The sequence below is a fragment of the Gymnoscopelus microlampas genome (assembly GCF_963454915.1).
Source record: "Gymnoscopelus microlampas genome assembly, chromosome: 2".
NCBI lineage: Eukaryota > Metazoa > Chordata > Actinopteri > Myctophiformes > Myctophidae > Gymnoscopelus > Gymnoscopelus microlampas.
The window spans coordinates 7,485,054-7,505,811 of NC_139939.1; the positions used below are offsets into that span (position 1 = coordinate 7,485,054).

The following is a 20,758-nucleotide window of genomic DNA, read 5'->3' on the forward strand; positions in this document are numbered from 1 at the left end:
TCTCAATCTTAATCCCCAAATATGAAGTGTGTGGTCTAACCTGAATGTGTCAAAATTAAATCAGGTGCAAAGTCAGCCAGCTCCATATGGGCACAAAAGAGGCCATCAGGGCATATACTGATGCCATCAGGGATCTCCATACACGTATATGGGCCTAAAAGGGACACTGACTGACAGATACAGAGATCTCCATATGGGCATATCGGCCCAAACTATAGTTTCATAAAATCTCTTGAAGTATCATTTAACTAAACAGTGTTTGATAAACCTAGAAATGCTGCTTGCGTCGTGTCTTTATTTACCTGTTGCTTGTCAGCAAGTATCCTCAACCTCTCCTTCCCCTCTGCTTTCAGCCTCTCAACCACAGCATTCTTCTCTGACAGTATCTTCCTCTTCTCCTTCCCCTCTGCTTTCAGCTTTTCAACCACGGCATTCTTCTCTGACAGTATCTTTCTCTTCTCCACCTCCTCTGCTTTCAGCTTTCCAGTCAAGGCCTCCATCTCTGATAGTATCCTTCTCTTCTCCTCCTCCTCTGCTCTCAGTGTTTCAATAAGGGCCTCCTTCTCTGATAATATCCTGCTCTTCTCATCTTCCTCTGCTTTCAGCTTTGCACTCACAACCTCTTTAAACGATTGTTGATTTCGCTCCTATTTGGAGGGAGGAAGAGAAGTGAAGGCCCCATTGTTGAGAAGGTGATAACTGGCACAAACCCATTTGATGGTCCAAGATCAAGGTCACTGTGACCTCACAAAACATGTTTCATACATGTCAATATAGTCAAGTGACACTGACAATTAATATTTTGCCAAAAAAGTAAAAAAAAAAATATATATATATATATTTTATTCTTTCAAATTCTTCAATACATATATGAGTCTGGACAGATATGGACGTAAACTGCAACTGGATGGTGAAGGCATACGTGTGTGTGTGTGTGTGTGTGTGTGTGTGTGTGTGTGTGTGTGTGTGTGTGTGTGTGTGTGTGTGTGTGTGTGTGTGTGTGTAGATATCTCTCACCAGTTTCCTCATTTCCATGAGTTTCTTGTCTTTGTGGTGCAGCTGTATGTTGGTAATCTCCAGCTCCGCCTTCACACTGCCTAACTCCTGTTCCAGCTATAATGTAGTATGAGAGGAAGAAAGAAAGAAAGAAAGAAAGAAAGAAAGAAAGAAAGAAAGAAAGAAAGAAAGAAAGACGTATTGTAGCTTAAGGTTTAGATTCACAAAAAAGTGCAAAATGGATGGGAATGAAGCACATTGTTTGCATATTTGCTTCTTAAATACTACAACGGATTAAGTAAATCTAGAAGCCTCCTTGCTTTCAATGAACCTCTTAATGGTTTCCTGCCGCCATTAGAAGCTGCTTCACACAGAACACTGATACATTTTGTATTCATTCAAATGAGTGTGATTGTTATCAAACCAATGTTTCATCTTCATCTCTCACCCTCATCACTTCAGCCTCTGCATAGCTGGGAACTTCACTCATGGTGTTGTGTTCTCCTGAAGAGGACGCCATTGGTCTCCTTGCCAGGTGACCAGCACTTCAGATGGTGTTCCTCCACTCACTGGAAAAGAAGACAGCATTCCAATACCCAAAATCTCACTCATTCGCTCACTCACACTCAGGGACGTGCTAGGCCCCTAATTCACCCTGGGAATCTCAGATAGAGAGGCCCGTAAATTGCGCGGCCAACGGTCGCGCACCGGATTTTTTTTACCTAATTTAGGCCGTTTTTCACTTTTCACACACACACACACACACACATTTTCATAATGCTGAATCACAGGCTGTACGAGCAAAAAAAGGGACACGGTCAGGATTCCATTCATAAATGTAAGTTTGTGCATCCTGGCGCTTCATTCAGTATTTCAGGAATAAATGCCTTTGCACAACAATGTTAACCATAAAGATAATGATGTGGCCAATCCATCCACATTGATGAATTGTCTATTTTTCTTCTATTCTGTACTATTCTATACCTGCATATTATTCTATGCATCTATAGCTTTATTTAATTAACTGTTTGTCGGAATTGAGTGGATCATGTGCGTGCACTATGTATCTTTTCATACAGTGAGTGAGACCCTCACTCCATTTAGGCCACGTTTATTTCAGTCAAACAGTGAAACATAGTGATGCCATAGAGGTTGTTTAAGAAGACTCATATTTAAGTGTTGTGTTTGTGCATGATGTGTAGACTATCATGTGCAGCATTAGCATGGAGAAAAGGGGGTCATCCCTATGTTCCCCCTCTAAGGTTAGGGTTAGGGTTAGGTAAGCGGGGAACATAGAACCCGGGGAACATAGATACGCTCCCGAGAAAAGAATATCTGAAGGAGAGAGAGAGAGAGAGAGAGAGAGAGAGAGAGAGAGAGAGAGAGAGAGAGAGAGAGAGAGAGAGAGAGAGAGAGTGAGTGTGTGTGTGTGTGTGTGTGTGTGTGTGTGTGTGTGTGTGTGTGTGTGTGCTTGCGTGTGTGCCGCACTTTAGCTTATTCCTTTCCACATTTCCGCTCCTATTATTTATTCATTTAATAGTTCATCTGATTGGTTCAGGCTACGTCACAACGCCATGGCCGACGCTCCATATCAGGACAGTTTTCCGCGAGATATCGCCGTCAGAACGCTCACTCGTTGCCAGTGCGGATGGGGTGTAATACAAAATGTCACACCTAATCAGATGCAGAAATTATTAGCAGGTTGTAAACCTGCTCTAAGAAGAGGCATACCAGAATGGAATGTTAAGCAACTTGCGCTGCTCTATGAAGCCAGCTCTCTCTCTCTCTCTCTCTCTCTCTCTCTCTCTCTCTCTCTCTCTCTCTCTCTCTCTCTTGGAATGGCTGAGATTTTATTTTAAAGACAACTTTTACATTTTGTGCTGCAGATTGGGGCAAAAAAAGCCTGCCGCATACCTGCTATATTATGACTATGTCATTTCTTGTTTCATTAACATTTACACATACGAATAAATATACTCACATGCTTCTCCTGTTCACACTTCACATTTCAACAACACAAGGAAGGAATGGGGCAGACCTGACAATAACAAACATAACACATTAAAACATACTCAAAGATAAAACAATAAAACACTGCCTTACCATCTATCTGTGGTACACCATGATAATAACATTTCTGTATTGCTTAAATTATTTCCATGACAAGGTTTGAGCAATATAGTAACTTTTCTCTCATGCAGAGACAGGGCTTACCTGCCCGAAAGGTGTGTTGAGTGCAGACATAATCTTCAGTCCTCCAGTGTCAACATGCACATAAAAGTGATTCCTATAAACTAATGACTCTGTAATCATTAACCTGCTGTAAGGAATGATTCTAGACAAAAGTCCACACAGCTTTATACCTGCTGATATCAGGGGCGTTTCTAGGCGCAGGCAAAAGTTGCAACCCCCAAATTCAGGGGTTTGGAATTCTCTAACGAACAGAGGATATGATGCAAATTTAAAGATCTTAATAAGTTAGAATCTGCCGCTATTCTTACAATACAATAGGCTACATATATAGGCAGTGCACACAAAGATATCAAAGGGGGCTCAAGCCCCTGCCATTTTCCTGTCTGTAAAGAGTGCCCTCTCCAGACCATGAAAGCAGCATTTAGGCTGCTATGGTGAAAGAAACACAAATGCCCTCTCTACCCGAAGGCAGAATTAAAATCGCTCCCCATGTTGTTACAAAGAATGACATTTTGGATGCACCAATTAAACTGCATGCAGCCACGGAGTTAAAGCCTTAGGCCTGCATGCCTCATGCTTACTCAGGCCATTCGAAAATATATTTTAGATCGATCGAGAACATTGCGAAAAAAGGGTAGGTTTGCTTAACTGTCCAGCCTAGCCTGTATTTGGCCACAGAACCCCATCTCAAAATAATTTGTGATGGATAGATTATTCTGAAAATATCCAATGTATATAGAGTTAAAGTGGTTGAACTGATTTTGATGCTTTGGCCGGGGACCTCCTGGAACCCCCTCAAGGATGAGAACCACTGTTCCACACTGATCCCAACATACATTTATGTATGAACCGTACTTTAATGTCATAAGGGTTGGAAACAGAATATTTTAGAATGTCTGTGTAGGCTAGAGTTAATATTTCCCTTCACTGGAACCATGATGGGGCCTAGCCTGAACTATGAGAAACACACCCAAACCTTTATTCCTCCTCTACCAGACTTAACAGGCATTTGGTTGCTCCTATGTCTGTGTTATCAAGGAGGGGGAAGTTATATTTTTGTATACATTTTCAAATCTGACAAACTTGGAACTGGACCACAGGGGTCTGGGGATCTTATATAATTTCTATGCTCAATTTGAAAAAACACAAATAAAAAAAATCACAAAATGCCCCCTTTTTTCAGTCCTTCGATCTTTTTTTTATTTGTAACACAAAATACAATATTTGCTAAATTTTGCCTTTTTAATTCAGTCCGATTCCCAAAAGTCAACACAGCTCCATTTTTTGTTTCTGAATAAAAAAACTGAAGCCGCGTGACATTTCTGTTTACTTGATCACGTGGTGAAGTCACGTGGTTTGTGTCCTTCTACAACTTCAACATAAAAGACAGACAGACAGACAGATAGATAATCAAGTGTCTTGCAGAAAACATTGGGCCATACTGCAAATATCTATAATACTGTATGTCTTATTTATTTTTAAGTCAACATTGCCATGTTGCATTCAGCTATCATAAGTTGTTTTTTACGTTCATCTCATTGAACAACTTGATTCCGTTTTCTCCTCATTGAGTGTTGGCTGATACTGACCACAGTTCACCTTGAGGTCCTGCTCACTGCTGGGCCTATGTCTGGATCACCAGGATCACTAGCTGTTTAGTACTGATACTAAGCCCTTCAACTGCATCCTCCATGCCATGTCTGATGTACTGGGGGCTTCTCTGCCAAGTCAATGACACCAGCTGAGGCAGCTGACATTGCACTTGTTATATTCCTCAAACAAATCGCAGTTTACTTAGAACATAATATTATGCAAATTCTTCCGATTCTGATTTGCCACTGGAGTCCGAGTTTTGTAGTGGGTCATTGTCAGTCATTTCTTTGTATACATTTTTAAGTTATTTGTCATGCCCTGTTCTGTTTACACAGCCTAAAAGGCAAACAGATTTATTTGTATGTTCCCATGTTGTCAATAACACAATTAAATTGTTAATCACAAATATTTTAATGGCAATTAAAAGTCAAGTGAAATGTCATGATCGTGACAGCCCTAGCCACAAGAGGTCCAGTTATGATGTTGGGTGATGAGGCCTGGTTCACAGTCCATGCTCCAGACGTTACAATGCATCCCAAAGGTGATTGATTGGGTTGACTGTCAAGTTCTTCTACACTGATCACAATAAACCATTTGAGTACGAACCTTACTTTGTGCTCAAGGGTATTGTCATATTGCGGCAAGAGGGGGCCTTCCTCAAACTGTTTCCAGAGTTGGAAAGATAGAATCTTCTAGAATGTCATGCTAGTCATTTGATGACCGGGTCATCAGTCAATAGGAGACTCAACGGAGACTCTTTGAGTCTCCTACCGTAGACATTAGCATCTTTCCGCCGGTCATCAAATTATTGACTTAGGAATGCAACAAAAACAAAAAAATCTCCATTCATTCAAGGCTTCATGGGGTGTGCAATTGATAGAAACATTTTTTTTGGGTAAACTACTCATTTAAGTCTGATAATGATGTACCGTGCATGTTCACATCATGTATTCTTTACATTACTTAAGACCATTTTTCAAATACATACAAAATAGCCAATTTTGCACCGAGGTGCCCACTCTTCCTTAGTGCCCACTCTTCTTGTATCCGCTGCAGGCAGCAGGCTCCATAGCAGTCAGGCAGTATGACAAAGTGAATTCACCCACAGTGATGTCACTTGCAAACGAGTGATAGAATACCCGTCGTGCAGTGTCATCATTCAGAATACCCCCCTCTGCTCTTTCGTTTATTTTCACCCGTATGCGTCTTCATGTGGCCCTTCAGATGTTGACCTTGAATAAAGCTTCTTTTACAAACTGTACAGGTAAAGGGCTTTTCCCCTGTATGAATCCTCATGTGCATCTTAAGATCATACTTTCTAATGAATCTTTGTTTGCAAGCTGTACAAGCATAGGGTTTTACCCCTGAATGAATCAACATGTGGTTCTTCAGAGTACCACATGAACTGAAGCGTCCTTTACAAATTGTACAACTAAAGGGTTTTTCTCCAGTATGAGTCCGCATGTGTTGCTTCAGACCACCCCTTTGACGATAGCCTTTGCCACAATCTTTACAAGTAAAGGTTTTTCTTCCTGTGTGAGACCTCATGTGTTGTTTCAGACAGCTCCTCATGAACAGAGTTTGTTTTGATGATTTCATGTCCTGGGACATCTTGTCACTCAAAGTCAATCTTTGTCCTTCCACATGTTGTGTCTTGTGTGATTTCAGAGTGTTTAAAGCTGACTGACCTTCCCTGGTCTCCTCCCACTCATCACTGTCTTCAGTATCAGATTCAGAACAGTGTGGCGAGAGTAGCTTGTCGTCCCTAGTTGGTTGTGATGTTCCACAGTCCTCTACATCAGCTTGTGTTTTCATGTGATCCACTGAGGTGCTGGCTACAGGTTCTGTCTCTCTGTTATCATCATCATCTTCAGTTTTCACTGCTAGTAATGTGAACGTTGACCCAGCCGTCTCCTCTGGTCTCTGAAGAATGTCCTTCTGTTCTTCTTTAATGTGTGGAGGCTCTGGTTCCTCCTGGACCAGCCTGGAGTTCCTCTCCTGCTGTTCAGTGGAAAGCTCCTCTGTACACACAGGGAGGTGCAGGAACCCTAGGCAAAAGATGAAATGATCAACTATTATAAGTATTAAAGGGATACTAGGTAACTTTGCAGATCTGTGTTTGTACACACACACTCCCCCATCCCCTATCTGACAGGTATCAAAGTGATTGCTGTCTCTGATGCATTCAATGATTATTGAGAGCACTAACGAGGTTGACACTTTTATGGCCCAATCAATCAACTCAATGCACAACCCCTTTGAAGTTTTAAGGGATCAATTAAAGAGCTCTGGCCAAACAGTTAACTTGTGATTGACACGTAGAGCGATTCACATCCAGTTGTTTATATCGGGTGTGATTTCTCCATCGCAATGCTTACCCATCAAAAATGTACCCACAAACTTAACTATTTTTTTTCCTGACAGTGTCTGTAGCTAGAGTAGACTAGGTTCACTCACTGCACCTTTATTAATACTTAATTGGCATGTATTTGCTTATTTTGCTTGTTAAAAGCAACATTTTATTAAGACATGGCAGTAATGTGGCTGCAAAATTTATATGTGTAAAACATTTATATATTCAAAAGAGTAAACAAATATTGCTTTGTAAACGTTTAGTAGGGGCAGCCCAGTTTAATAGGTTAACCAAATATCTCCGCACAGTCGCACACCCTTAATGTTTGGTGACGTCAGTGTTTTGATAAACCGTTTTGCAGATTTTCAGAGTACAATAGCTCTGAAAGGCAATCTTTTTAGCACATCAACCTATGTAAACAAAGCAGATACTGCCAATATAACATAATATATAATATTATCACAAAACCCAGTAGGGCATTGTTTTTAAAGAAAAAGAAAAGTCAACTTCATAATGAAGTATTTTGTTGTAATTCATTTTTAAAAGAGAAAAAAAAGGAAAGTCATACTGGGTTTTTGGCTTTGTTTATGTGCTAAAAGAGCTATTCTATTATTTGCTGTTTCTCTGTGCAATGTACAGTACGTCAGTGAGGAGACTGTTTTTGGAATAGCAATTTCTGTTCAATGGAGCAATATGTCCCCAATATTCCTCCCCAATATTTGGAGTTACATCATGAGAAGGTAATACTGATTCTCCAAATCCACGGCTCAGTTCAGACATTGATTTTTGAGCCACAGTTCAGTTCACAGGGATCTAAGATTAAAACAAATAATAATAATAAATCTCATGATGCATTACATGCCTATAATGCTTCATAATCATAAACATACTTATAACACATCATAATGTACTTACAGCACTGTATATTTACAGTTATGAGAACCTATAAATACGAATAATGCTTTATAACAATTATAGATTATGAAGCATTTTATAAAGACTTATAAGGTCATGTATAAAATCATTGTAATCTGCTTATAACACTGTATAATTACAGTTACAGTATAAGCACGCACTCATAAGTTCTCTAAACACAATCATAAGTACACAATATAAAACCTTTTATAATATCCATACTTATTTTTTATTATGTCCAGGATCATAATTTAATTGAATTATCATAGTTGTAATACATTGTTATTATGCATTATAATCACTGTAATAATACATCATAGTGTGATTATAACATTTGAAACCCACCAGACGTGCAAGCATAAGTGCGCAGACACCACTTTATTTCACTCCCAGGTAAAAAAAAATCCCCCGCATGCATTCTCATTGAAATGCATTGATCAGACATCCAGCTGTGGCCAGGTTTGTCGAGAACAGTCGCTCATAAAACATCAGCATTATGAGCAATGCTTTTTTTGGTGGGTTTCAATCGGAAGTCATTGGGTGCTACAAAATTAAACTACCCTTCCTCCACGGCCTCATCCATCACACACCCAAACAAGCGTGACAATATGTATTCAAGTCTACAAGTGTGAGAGAAGCCGCAGACATAAAACGTCAGCCCTACTTCCCAACATTGAGGCTGAGGATATGCTGCCTACTGGCTACTGTGCACAGTAGGCAATGCTATGCTTATACTTTAGGCCCTGTATAAGCATCGTAGAGAGGAGGGGATTTCTGGAACCAATATATCGTACGTGGAACCAGAGTAGAGTGGTCTGTCTTGAAAAACAATCGCCTCACGTCTCAAAATAATGCATACTGAATGCATGAGTATGTTTGCAATTCTTTAAACCATGTGTATTCAACAAAACAAAACAAAAACACTGATGATGGTGCTGTCAAACAAGTCTATGAAGCCATCTATGAAACCAGTGAAAAGTTAATCGGTAACACAGTTATATACAATAAAATCTCTCTCGCGCTCTCTCTCAGCTGAGGGGTCCCTGGCCTGACAAACAGTGAAGACCCCTGCTTTAAACAACACAGCCCAAGTAGCCATTACCACAGGCGCCTGTACCTCCCTCACGACTTGTCACTTCATTGATGAGCATTAGGAAATGAAGAGTGTTGTGTTACAAGCAGTCAGTTCTCGAGAGACACACCACGGACAATATTGCTGATGTGTGCTGAGAAGAATGGCACCTGAAGAGTGCGGCCTGTAGGGAGAAATCGTTGCCTGTGTGTGTCCACAATAATGCTACAGTAACTTACAGTAATTTACTACTAGCCAACAAACAGCTGCTGGACTTGACTCAAACTTGTGGTTTGCAAACATGTGGCAAATAATGCATCTGCATATTCAAAACTTAACTTAAGATAAGACCTTCATTGGGCAAATAAAAGTGCTGTAGATACAGGATTGATGGAAAGACATCACATTCAAAGCTACATCATTAGTGAGGTGGCCACAAAGGAATATATTATATATGTTGTATTTTATTTTATTATCATTATTTAACCTTTATTTACCATGGGGAGGTTCGTTGAGCACGAGTACACTTTTACAGAAATGCCCTGCTTCACATTCACACATACACACATTAAAACCTGGGAACAGCTCAGTACAACCACAGTCTCATACTGTTGGCCCTTGAGCAGCTTGGGGGTTCAGTGCTTTGCTCAAGGGCACGTCATCAGTTTTGGGGGAGGGGTAAGTGGTGGCCATTCACTTCCCCGCCCAGATGTTTCCTGCCGGTCCGGGGTATTGAACCTTTCGGTCACAAACTCGCTCCTCTAACCTTTAGGCCACTGCTGCCCAAATCAAATTCTGTCATGTTGACATAACCAGATTGTGTGATTCCTGCTTTATGTTTTTTTTTTTTTTTTTTTTTTTTATCCCACGATTTTGTAACCCTTATTTTTCACCCGGTGCCAATTTTCTAAGTGATCCTAGGCACTACACTCCCCTCACCAGCCTAGGGAGGCCAGGGTCGAGCTCATGCCTCCTTCAATGCATGAGAGCCAACTGACCTTCTTGTCACCTGACAGGAGGGAGTTTCCCTGGTTGGACGTAGCGCGTGGAAGGAACACGTTATTCCAACCAGTTCCCTTCCCCTCCATCAGGCGCCCCGGCTGTCATGGGGGAGGAGTTTAGTGACCAGGATTACTACATGTTTTTGTGAGGGTATCAACTACCCTAAGAGACACGGGGAGAACATGCAAACTCCACACAGAGTGGGCCCTTTCGCCAACCCCACCTAGGGTATGGGCGCTGATGACGCGGAGGAGGAGACACGCCCCCAGCACCCACAGCGCCCCCGGCGGGAATTGAACCCAGGACCTTCTAGCTGTGAGGCGACAGCGCTACCGACTGCACCACCGTGCCCTCATGCTTTAGTGTTTTAACAACATGAATAGCGTCACTAATCTGGGGGCAAACATTCGGTGAACATAGATGATCTACGAGCTCACAACGCAAAATGTTGTCAGCTTGTAGATCGCTTATGACTAAGACATTTAGTATTGCTGCTATATGGTTAATAGTGGATTTCCTTTGAAGGAAGAGCCATGACAATGACTTACAATAGAAACACTTTTATTCGTAACACAACAAGCATCAAACCAAACCAACTCAATGGTGTAAAGGGACACTGCAACTAGGGCTGTCACGATTGTGAAATTTTACTTTACGAGGAATTGTCATAACCTTATGAATAAAAATTATATTTACATTTGGCTTTTAGGCTTCGTAAACAAAAAGGTGCACAGGGCAGATATGACAATTTAATAACTATATACAAATAATTAATGTGAATAGTGGAAATAGCAGATCTACAAGTGTTTTGAGCTTGTAGATCTGCTATTTCCACTATTATTGAAAATGTTTGAAAATATATGAACATTTTTAACATGGTAAAGATTATGATGATTATGCAACAACATTATTGCGATAACAAATAATTGTGACAGGCCTAAAACTACCCCTATCAGTCAAGGTGTTATCCCAAAACCCACATACAACAGAAGTCATATAACAGAAAACAACACAACGTAAATCTCCCCAAATACGTTCCCATAACAAATAATGACTTTATAACACAACTATAAAACACTACAGGCTACAGACAGATACTAGGACACTAGCACAGGATGCTACAGTTTTTAGGACTTGTCACTGTATTACAATGAATGATGTCTATTAGATGAGATGCTGTGTGCTCAGGAGCCTCAGGTTGCTTCTTTGAAGGAGAATAAAGTTACTGATCAACTGACAGCTTTCTGTCCTGTATACTATGAACACATGTTCCCTGAGAGTGACAGTTGGATAAAGCGCTTGCTACAAACTTTTCACGTGTGAGTCTTCATGTGGCCCTTCAGATGTTGACGTCGATTGAAGGTTCTTTCACAAACCGTGCAAGTAAAGGGTCTTTCCCCTGTATGGATCCTCATGTGTACCTTCAGATCATATTTCTTTTTGAAACTTTGTTCACAAACTGTACAAGTAAAGGGTTTGTCCCCACTATGAACCGTCATGTGGTTAATCAAAATAGATTTCTGACTGAAGCTTTTTCTACAAACTGTACAAGTGAAAGTGTTCTCTCTTATATGAGACCTCATGTGTTGTTCCAGATAACTTGTGCAAGAAAAGTGTTCGCCACAAACTGTACAACTAAGGTCATCGTTCCTTCTGTGACTCGTCATGAACAGAGTTTGTTTTGATGATTGCAAGTCCTGGCACAGCTCGTTGTTCAAAGTCAATCGTTGTCCTTCCACATGGAGTGTCTTGTGTGATTTCAGAGTGTTTAAAGCTGACTGACCTTCCGTGGTCTCCTCCCACTCATCACTGTCTTCGGTATCAGATTCAGAACAGTGCGGAGAGAGTAGCTGGTCGTCCCTAGTTGGTTGTGATGTTCCCCAGTCCTCTACATCAGCTTGTGTTTTCATGTGATCCGCTGAGGTGCTGGCTAGAGGTTCCGTCTCGCCGTTTTCATCATCTTCTTCAAGTTTTACTGTTAGTAATGTGAACTCAGCATCCTCCTCTGGTCTCTGAAGAATGTCCTTCTGTTCTTCTATAATGTGTGGAGGCTCTGGTTCCTCCAGACTGGAGATCCTCTCCTGCTGTTCAGTGGAAAGCTCCTCTGTACACACAGGGAGGTGCAGGAACCCTAGGCAACAGATTAAATGATTAACTATTATAAGTATTAAAGCTCAAAGACACTTGGTAGAGCTTTTGGCCATTTAGTTACCTGTCAATGATGTGATACAATAGTATACTGATTGACTTAACACAGTGAAACGGCTCTCAAAGTCACTTTAGCACATGAAGGAACCCAAACAAAGCAGATGCTGACAATATATAACATCAGAAAACCCAGAGTATGGCACTGTTTTTTAGTAATTAACAAGTCATTTTTCGTAAAAAGTAAAAATTCGTCAATTTCGAATCAACAGAGCAAGATATCTCGCCAATATTTTGAGTTACATCAAGGCAAGGTAACTACACAACCGAATAGGGATGCACATTAATATTCAAATGACCTTATATTTATTTTCTCTCTCTCTCTCTCTCTCTCTCTCTCTCTCTCTCTCTCTCTCTCTCTCTCTCTCTCTCTCTCTCTCTCTCTCTCTCTCTCTCTCTCTCTCTCTCTCTCTCTCTCTCTCTCTCTCTCTCTCTCTCTCTCTCTCTCTCTCTCTCTCTCTCTCTCTCTCTCTCTCATGATACAAGTGCAACGGTACCAACACAAACTATTAACACTTAAAGGAGACATCCGGGCATTTTAAGTGTTTTCTTTGATGTGTCGCTTATCACTCACCAACATTGAAAGGGTCGTTAAGTTATTCCCATAGAGTCCCCTTCGTGCCGTCTAACGACCCCCTCCGTTGGCATAATGGGAGCCCGTGGAAAGCAGAAATTCGCCTATTTTAACAAATGCAAAGTCTGTTTTTTTTCTCCTAGTACTCATTGTGGAGTCTCATGAGACCCTAAGAGGCGCTGAAAGTTCCCGACAAGCTAATGCTAATGCAGAACGAGCTAATGCTGGTTGCTTGTTTCTCTCCCTGGCAACACCGAGTTGCCAGGTTGGCAACTCAAAGAAAACACTTAAAATGCCCGGATGTCTCCTTTAAAGCTACTCTGATATGAAGCTTATTTTCGGTTGCCAAACACACCACACTACACGCCAGCAGGATGAAAGCAGCAGAGCTCCTCTCCAAAAAAATTAACTATGCTGTAGAGTGCATATTAACCCAAAGGACGGCATATACTGTAGTTTCAAGATTCAAGTTTTTGAAGAAAACGTAGGTTAGGATTTAGAAGGTGTTTTTAGAATCAGCCTCAGGTCTAAATGGGTTCAAGCTCACAACGCGTTGTTCCCATTAGAATAGGGATGCTAGGGTTCAAGTGGTTAAAAAAAACTGGTAATAATCGCAGGTACAGGCCGGCGTGGGTCAACACATGTAAAAAAAAAAAAACGAAAATAAGGGGGTAAAATCAGTATTGTGGTAGCTCCTCTCTCTCTCCCTCCCTCCCTCATATTTTCCCATCTCTCTTCTCTCTATTTCCTCCTGGAATCAATCAGAACTCAGAAGCCTGGTAATGTTGTAAGCCGCCGTATTTATCAACTCTATCTTTTTAATGTTTAGAGTTTACAGAGAACATTTGCAGCCTATTTGGCAAGATTTTCACTGCTGGCCTGTCTTTGTCCATCGACGGTGGTGCTGAACCATTCGCCAATCGATGCATGTAGATCAACGTGAAAATGTGACTGTCATGTCACACGATTATTGTGGCAACAATATTTGCAATTAACGATATTATAATATCGTGTTAACCCATTTTGGGCGGGGACCCCTTTTTGTAACAATACCTTTCAGGACGGGAACCCCTTTTGGGGTTCCTGTTGCTATGTACAATATAAAGCAACATACATTTTTTTTCATAAAACTTAGGTCAGGATTCAGAAGGCGTTTTTAGAATCGGCCTCAGGTCTAAATGGGTTAATCAAAATAATGTAACCACTTGCACCCCAGCATCCATATACTAAGGGAATGATTAGACAAAAATAGCAGATCTACAAGGTGTGAGCTTGTAGATCTGATTATTATGAGTGCTTGTGTGTGTGTGTGTGTGTGTGTGTATGTGTGTGTGTGTGTGTGTGTCTGGGTTTTGGGGCAGGGTTTTGTTGATAATCAACAATAGATAATAGTTTGGATCAATGTATCTGTTAATTTAGCTCAGTCCTCCCGGCAATTCTGCTACTTTACACTCTATATCTCTGCTGTCGGGCAGAATGTCCAAAATATAACTTTTCAGGAAATGAAGAAAAAAAACATGTTTTTAGAACAACACAGCACTGCCTCATCAAAGTTGGTATGTTGACTTTTATATTATTATTATTTATGTTATTATATATTGTCAGATACCTGTATGTGTCCTTATATTATCATCACTTTACCCAAATACAGCTCAAGTGGAGTTAGGAGGTTTTTGACCATTAATGTGGAGATAGGTATTTTTTCCGTCTGACTTCGTCATTCGGACAAGTTGGAGTTAGGTGGTTTCTGGTTTGACTCACAGTTTGAGGATCCAATAGATTTAGGAGGTTTAGTCAGAAGCGCTTTTTAATACTTTTCATTGGTTCAATATTTGTAAAACCCACACACAGACCTAAAGGGTGTTCAATAGCACTGATTTATTAAAAATAAATTAAAAAGTTGAAAAACAAAGATAGCTGGTTTCTGCCCGACAGCAACATTATATATTTTTTGTCGTCGTGGGTCAGGTTCAGGTCCTTAATGAACTTTCTCAACGTAGTGCGAATGTGCGTGCAAAGTTTCACTGCAATCGGACGCTGCGTTCATGATTTGCAGCATTTTGGTCAAAAAGGGCCACTCCTGCAAACTTTAGATGGATGGAATATGAAAAATCAAACAGATCCAATCTTGATCACATGACAATAGAGATTATGTGTACTCATACGTGTGAAATTTGGATCAAATCTGAAGGAGAAATATTTAAACATTATGTGATTTACATAAGTCGTGGTGCTATAAAAGGCAGAGGTGAAAAATGCAGGGCAAAGGTTTTTCCTTGGCCTCTGGGGAGTGCTCATACAAAGTGTTACACAGAACGGTGCAGTTATAGGTGAAAAACACATGCCATGAGGCTGATCTGAAAACATTTAGGTGGCATTTCTTCCTTGTCCTAGTGGGAATATGTGTGCAAATGTATATGGAAATTGCACGCTGTGTTTGTGACATTTTGCTCAAAACAGAGTACTCCTGCAAACTTTAGAAGCCATTTTTAGCCAATCAGGATTATATGAAAAATCTGAACGACTTGTTTTGTTTAACACATTGACCGCCAGAGGTTAATCTCATAATTTACTCACCAGTGCCAACGTTTTATTGTTGTTTTTTGTTTTTTTCACGTCGCCATAGACCTTGTTAAAATCCGTAAGATTGAGCTGTGCACTGTTTGTTTACATCGCAGACATCTGCCTGGTTCGAGCAGTGAAGACCACGTGTCAAACGGTGCCTCCATGTTGTAGTAACGGTTTATGTTAAACAGTGATCACGAGGAGAAAAAAACTACAAGGAGAAAATAGGGTTTCAGTTTCGTCACGAGGGCCGACGGGATCGGCAAAAACTTATCCCGAGTAATTCTGTTTCCGGTGGTGTTACAATGAAATGGTCCGTATCGAAATTCGATTTTTTTTTTTTTTTCAAAAAAAAAGGAAAAAGCACCACAGCCCGTAGGCTACGGGATCGGCGCTTTACGGTTGGATTTATCAGCCCGTAGGCTACGGGCCCGGCGGTCAGAGTGTTAATGACTAGAGAGATACTGTGTACAAATTTGCGTGATGTCTGGACAAAATCTGTAGATTTGCCTTGCAAAAATTGGCCTCCTAGTGGCGCTATAACAGCAAAAATCATATCATCTTGCTTTAGATATATTCCACAGATTATAATTATTTGGTTAATCTTTGTCAAGTTTACACACGCACGCACACACACACACACACACACAAAAATCTAACCGGCGGCCCGGGACAATCGGGATTATCCAGTATGAACCAATCGCCAAAGTGTCCCACTTTGGCCACGGCCCAATCTCAGAAAACAGCTGCACTGAGAGGGCTATCAGACGATATTATATAATGATATTATAATGGAGTGAAAACTAAATGAAAATCCAGGTTGAGTGTCAGGCTAGGATGTTATACCTTCTCTCTAGTCTATACCATATACCTAAACTATGTAGCTAGCAGCAACTAGCACGAGCAAACACTGTTGGAATATCATCAGGCAGACTAAAGTGTAAAATACTGATGTCTGATATGAGATAGAAACCATGAATCCCATGTAACCATGTAAACATCTTACTCTCAACTCACATGTTTTAAAAGGTAGGATAAAATAAGTATTAAATAGCTCTACATTCTGATAGTAACCTTGGCTTGCAGAGTGTTCAGCAAACAGAACGTGCATTTTCAGGTCGGGATACCAATTGTATGCAATCAAAATAGAGAACTCACATAGGATGAACAAGTGAAATGGGAAGTGATGACACAAAGAAATGAGCAGACAAATTTGGAACTGGAACACTATACAATTTAAGCTGATAAATGGGTACTCTTTCTTTCTAAAAACGCCTTCTAAATTGTTCTGAAAAATTTCAAATATGGATTCAAAAATTACAAACAGGGTTCCCGTCTTAAAAGGTATACAAATAAGGGTTCTGGTTCGCGCTCAAAATAGGTTAAAGAGCTGGAGAGAGAGAGAGACCCCTGTTACTGAACAAACACTCTATAGCCATGATACTATCCAGGGCAGGAATTTCAGGGAGGCCATGAAGGCCATGGCCGTCGTTACCCCTCAGTTTGGCCTTGTGCCCATCAAAGAAATGGCATGCCCTGAGGCCACAGTGGCTTTAATGCCCCAGCGGACTGTACCACTTTCTCTTCTGTCTCTTTCTTTTCAATATGTAGAGACCAGTGTCTCTTTGTTGTCATGTAGACATCAGTGTCTTTTGTTGAGATTCTGAATTCTTAACTCCCCATATTTAAACCAATCCAGTAACTTCCAGGCTGAGCATTGAGATTGATTGTAAATACCATAATGTATTTATGTCACTGCAGAGAGTCTACATATTCAATTTAAAAGTAAAGTAAAAGTATCAATACCCTATTGTAGAAATAGTACAAGTTTAGTATTACACATTTATTTGAGTAAAAGTACAAAACTATTGGCGTCAAAATATGCTTATAAGTACCAAAAGTACTCATAATGCAGAAGGTCCCATTTCACAAGTTTAAAAATGTAAAAAAATAAAATAATAAAATAGCATATCTACAAGCTCACAACGTGTGGCTTTGCGACGCGTTGTGAGTTTGTAGATCTGCTATTTTCAAATTGCCAAATTATATATATGTATAGGTCTGAAGTGGTTTGTAATAATAATAATCAAAATCTACAAAGTAACTGGTGAGAACAAATTTCAAATAATTGTAGTGGAGTAAAAAGTGCAATATTTGCCTCTGAGATGCAGTGGAGTAGAAGTGAAGGTACTGGGGGAAAAAAGTACTCCAACAAAGTCAAAACACCTAAAAATACACTTAAGTACAGTACTTGAGTGCATGTACTTAGCTCCTTTCCACCACTGTCCATCTCCTCTATAGCATATTGGTTCTCAAAGTGGGGTCCAGGGACACCCAGGGGTCCTTGAGGGAGTTCCAGGCCAGGGGGTCCCCAGCTAAATGATGGATAGTTAGGAACCAAATGGACCCTTATGGGTCTGTAACTCTGAGAGTGGTCCATTTGGTTCCATGTGTACACTCTCAGAGTTAAATGAACATTGCTTTTACAATGTGAATTGGAATTGAGGTCCCAGAGATAGAAATGCCATAAAATAGGGGTCCGTAGCCTTATGTATGCCAAACTGGGGGTCTTTCAATTAAAATGGTTGAGAATTGACTGCTAGAGCTGTATAAATCATCTCTTATGGGGGGTCCGTGGCATATCTTTTCAAATGGGGGTCCGCGGGCTAATAAGTGTCAATAGGCTCTGCACAGCAGCCATATTGCGAAGACATTCACAGGTGTTACCAATGATACTAATGAAGGCTCTGTTCCATTTAGTGTAGCACAGTGGTTCTCCGATTTTTCAATTTCCACAACCCCCATAACTCAGAGTGGTCCATTTGGTTCCATGTGTACACTCTCAGAGTTACACACTCGTAAGGGGCCATTTGGAAACCCCTTAAGGAACCATGAGGGTCCCTAAACCCACATTTTAGAGCCACTTGATGTAGGTACCTACATACTTGTACATATTTCTCACTCTTCATACCAGTAACCTGTAAACTGATTGTATGACATTCTATAGTAGTTGTGTATATCTGTCTGTCTCTTATATGTCATCATGATTTGTGTGCATGGGGAACTCATTTGAAACAAGCTTAGTGCTTTTATGAGTCTTCCAGTTTAGTAGACCTTGTATTGTGAATTTGTACTTCCATGTACTGTTGTTCTCATGTCTTACTAAACTAAATAAAGTACATCAATCAATCAATCAATCAAAACAGAGTGTTTCCAGAGTATCAGTATCATTGGTAACACCTGTGAATGTCTTCACAATTTGGCTGCAGTGCATAGAGCCTATTTGGGGGTCCTTGACATGAAAAGGTTTAAGAACCACTGCTGTAGTGTACCAACCTGCTCTGTGGTTGATGTCTGCATTCAGCACCATGTCCAGCACGGTGCGCTGCTGCGCGGAGCAGTACGCGTGGTGCTCGTAGTCCGTCAGGATCCTCTCCATCACCACGAAGATGTCCTCAGCGGCCGCGCAGAGCCGCTGGTTGATCAACGACCTCACCGTGTCTAGTAGAGTCATGTTAGACACTCACCGGGCGATGTGACAGCGTTGAACAAATGAAGCTACTTAAGCTAGCTTTCCTGCTAACGCATAAAACACAACAACAACACGGGAGGCAGGCAGGCGCGCCAGTTTGACGTGTTACACGTCATCATTTGGAGACGACATCCAGGCCTCCGCATAGGGGAGATTTTTTTGCCTTGGAATACATCTTTAGGGATGACAAGGTGTCCAACGTTGGACCATTTTTGTTTTTTATGTTTTTATATTCTAATATCATATAATTGTATCCATATATAAAAGTGTATTTCTCTATCCCATTTATTGTAATAAGTGTACGCTAATATCCTTTCCCAGATAGATGTGTATTGTTGTAAAATAATAATAATAATAATAATAATAATAATAATAATAGTTATTATTATTAGTTTTATTATTATTATTATTAATACATCATTAGGAGCAACCATAATCAAACTGGAGGTTGTTTAATTAAACAAACCAAAGTAGTTGACTTTATTATTTTCTTTGACATTTGTCATATATTGTTTCACATTATTTATTCTGAAGTATAGCTACTTCTCAGTTAAATGCTAGTTTGGCATAAGGTCATTCATGTTTCGAAGGCCTGCCAGTTCTAACTCATAACAACATAAAGGTACTAAGTAGTGCAAGTTAAATTATATAATATATAAAAACCAGTGTGCAGTTGCACTGAGGAAAAGACAGGAAGCAGAGATGAAGGTAAAAGCACAGACTGAAATGTTGAGGTTCTCTCTGGGATGGATGGATAGGATCAGGAACGACTAGAGGGACAGCACATGTTAGATGTTTTGGAGATGAAGCCATCTGGTAATGTTGTTGTACTTTTACTGAAGAAAATTTCACTTTGGGTAACTAGCAATCTGGGATCCCAGGTTAGAAAAAAAGGAAAAACAGCGCCCCAGCGTTTTTCACTTGCTCTGAATCTGTTCTTGAGAGATTAGGTAACTAGTAGTAACTCAGTTAGGCCTACTTGGATTAATAACTGTAATATTATTACAGTTTTGGCCATTATTAATAAATTACAACAGTGATTCTCAAACTTTTTCATGTCAAGGATGTGTATTTTCAGCGCATTTATGCACAGTGAGCTTGTAGATCTGCTACTTTAGCCGTAGCCAAATGTTTGCAGACTTCAACATTCCCAGAATAGTGACGCTGAGGTTCATGTATAAGTTTGTATTGTATGTCGCATGAGCATCAACTGCACACTGATGGTGAACAAAGGGAACTTGGAAAGAAACTTGCAGACAAACCACAAATCATTTATTTCTAGCAGACATATGAAGTGAGAATAAGAAAAGAAGGAAGTGAAATCTCAATGATGAAACTTGTGTGCTGTCATCAGTATTCTAAAACAGTGGTTCTCTAACCTTTTTGGCTCAGGTCACCCCTGTAAATAACTGCTTCATCCACGGCACCCCTGAATTACATTGTTACTTACTTACTTATTGGACCCTCCATTTATGTCATATTAGGTACTTAAAAATTAAAATATTTCCATTAGGGCAGGTTGAAAATAATTTTATACTTGACGTTGACATTTTACTTGACGATTAATTGTCATTCAAATAATTGTGATTAACGATTTAATTGTGTTATTGACATTGAACATAGGAACATAAAAAAAACATTTCTGTTTGCTTTGTATGGAAAAATTCCACAGGGCATGACAACTAACTTAAATAGTTTGAGAAATTACTGACAATGACTGTTACCAATAATAATTTTTAATAACTGTACTATGGCCAG

The 20,758-nt window shown here is 40.1% G+C and overlaps 2 protein-coding genes across 3 annotated transcripts in view; both read right to left on the reverse strand.

Annotated features, from left to right (window-relative positions):
- The window catches only part of LOC311038024 (uncharacterized protein), a 92,369-nt gene extending 90,880 nt beyond the window's left edge, over positions 1 to 1,489 (reverse strand). Inside the window, exons 1-2 of the mRNA XM_084047319.1 lie at positions 1,445 to 1,489; positions 1,018 to 1,113 (exon numbers count right to left, since the gene is read on the reverse strand). Coding sequence (XP_083903445.1) covers positions 1,018 to 1,113; positions 1,445 to 1,486 — 138 coding nt within the window. The 5' untranslated portion in view covers positions 1,487 to 1,489. The remainder of the gene's footprint in view (positions 1 to 1,017; positions 1,114 to 1,444) is intronic.
- Positions 1,490 to 5,493: 4,004 nt separating this feature from the next.
- LOC311062558 (uncharacterized protein) lies at positions 5,494 to 19,034 on the reverse strand. 2 transcript variants are annotated; one of them, XM_084081688.1, is made up of 2 exons: positions 18,805 to 19,034; positions 5,494 to 6,830 (listed from the first exon to the last, which is right to left on the reverse strand). In XM_084081688.1, exons 1-2 carry the CDS (start codon positions 18,980 to 18,982, stop codon positions 5,938 to 5,940), a joined length of 1,071 nt encoding a protein of 356 aa, XP_083937814.1. In that variant the 5' UTR covers positions 18,983 to 19,034; the 3' UTR covers positions 5,494 to 5,937. The 2 variants fall into 2 exon arrangements, with proteins under 2 accessions (XP_083937814.1, XP_083937815.1); XM_084081689.1 differs by lacking the exon at positions 5,494 to 6,830 and adding an exon at positions 11,020 to 12,255.
- Positions 19,035 to 20,758: the final 1,724 nt, after the last annotated feature.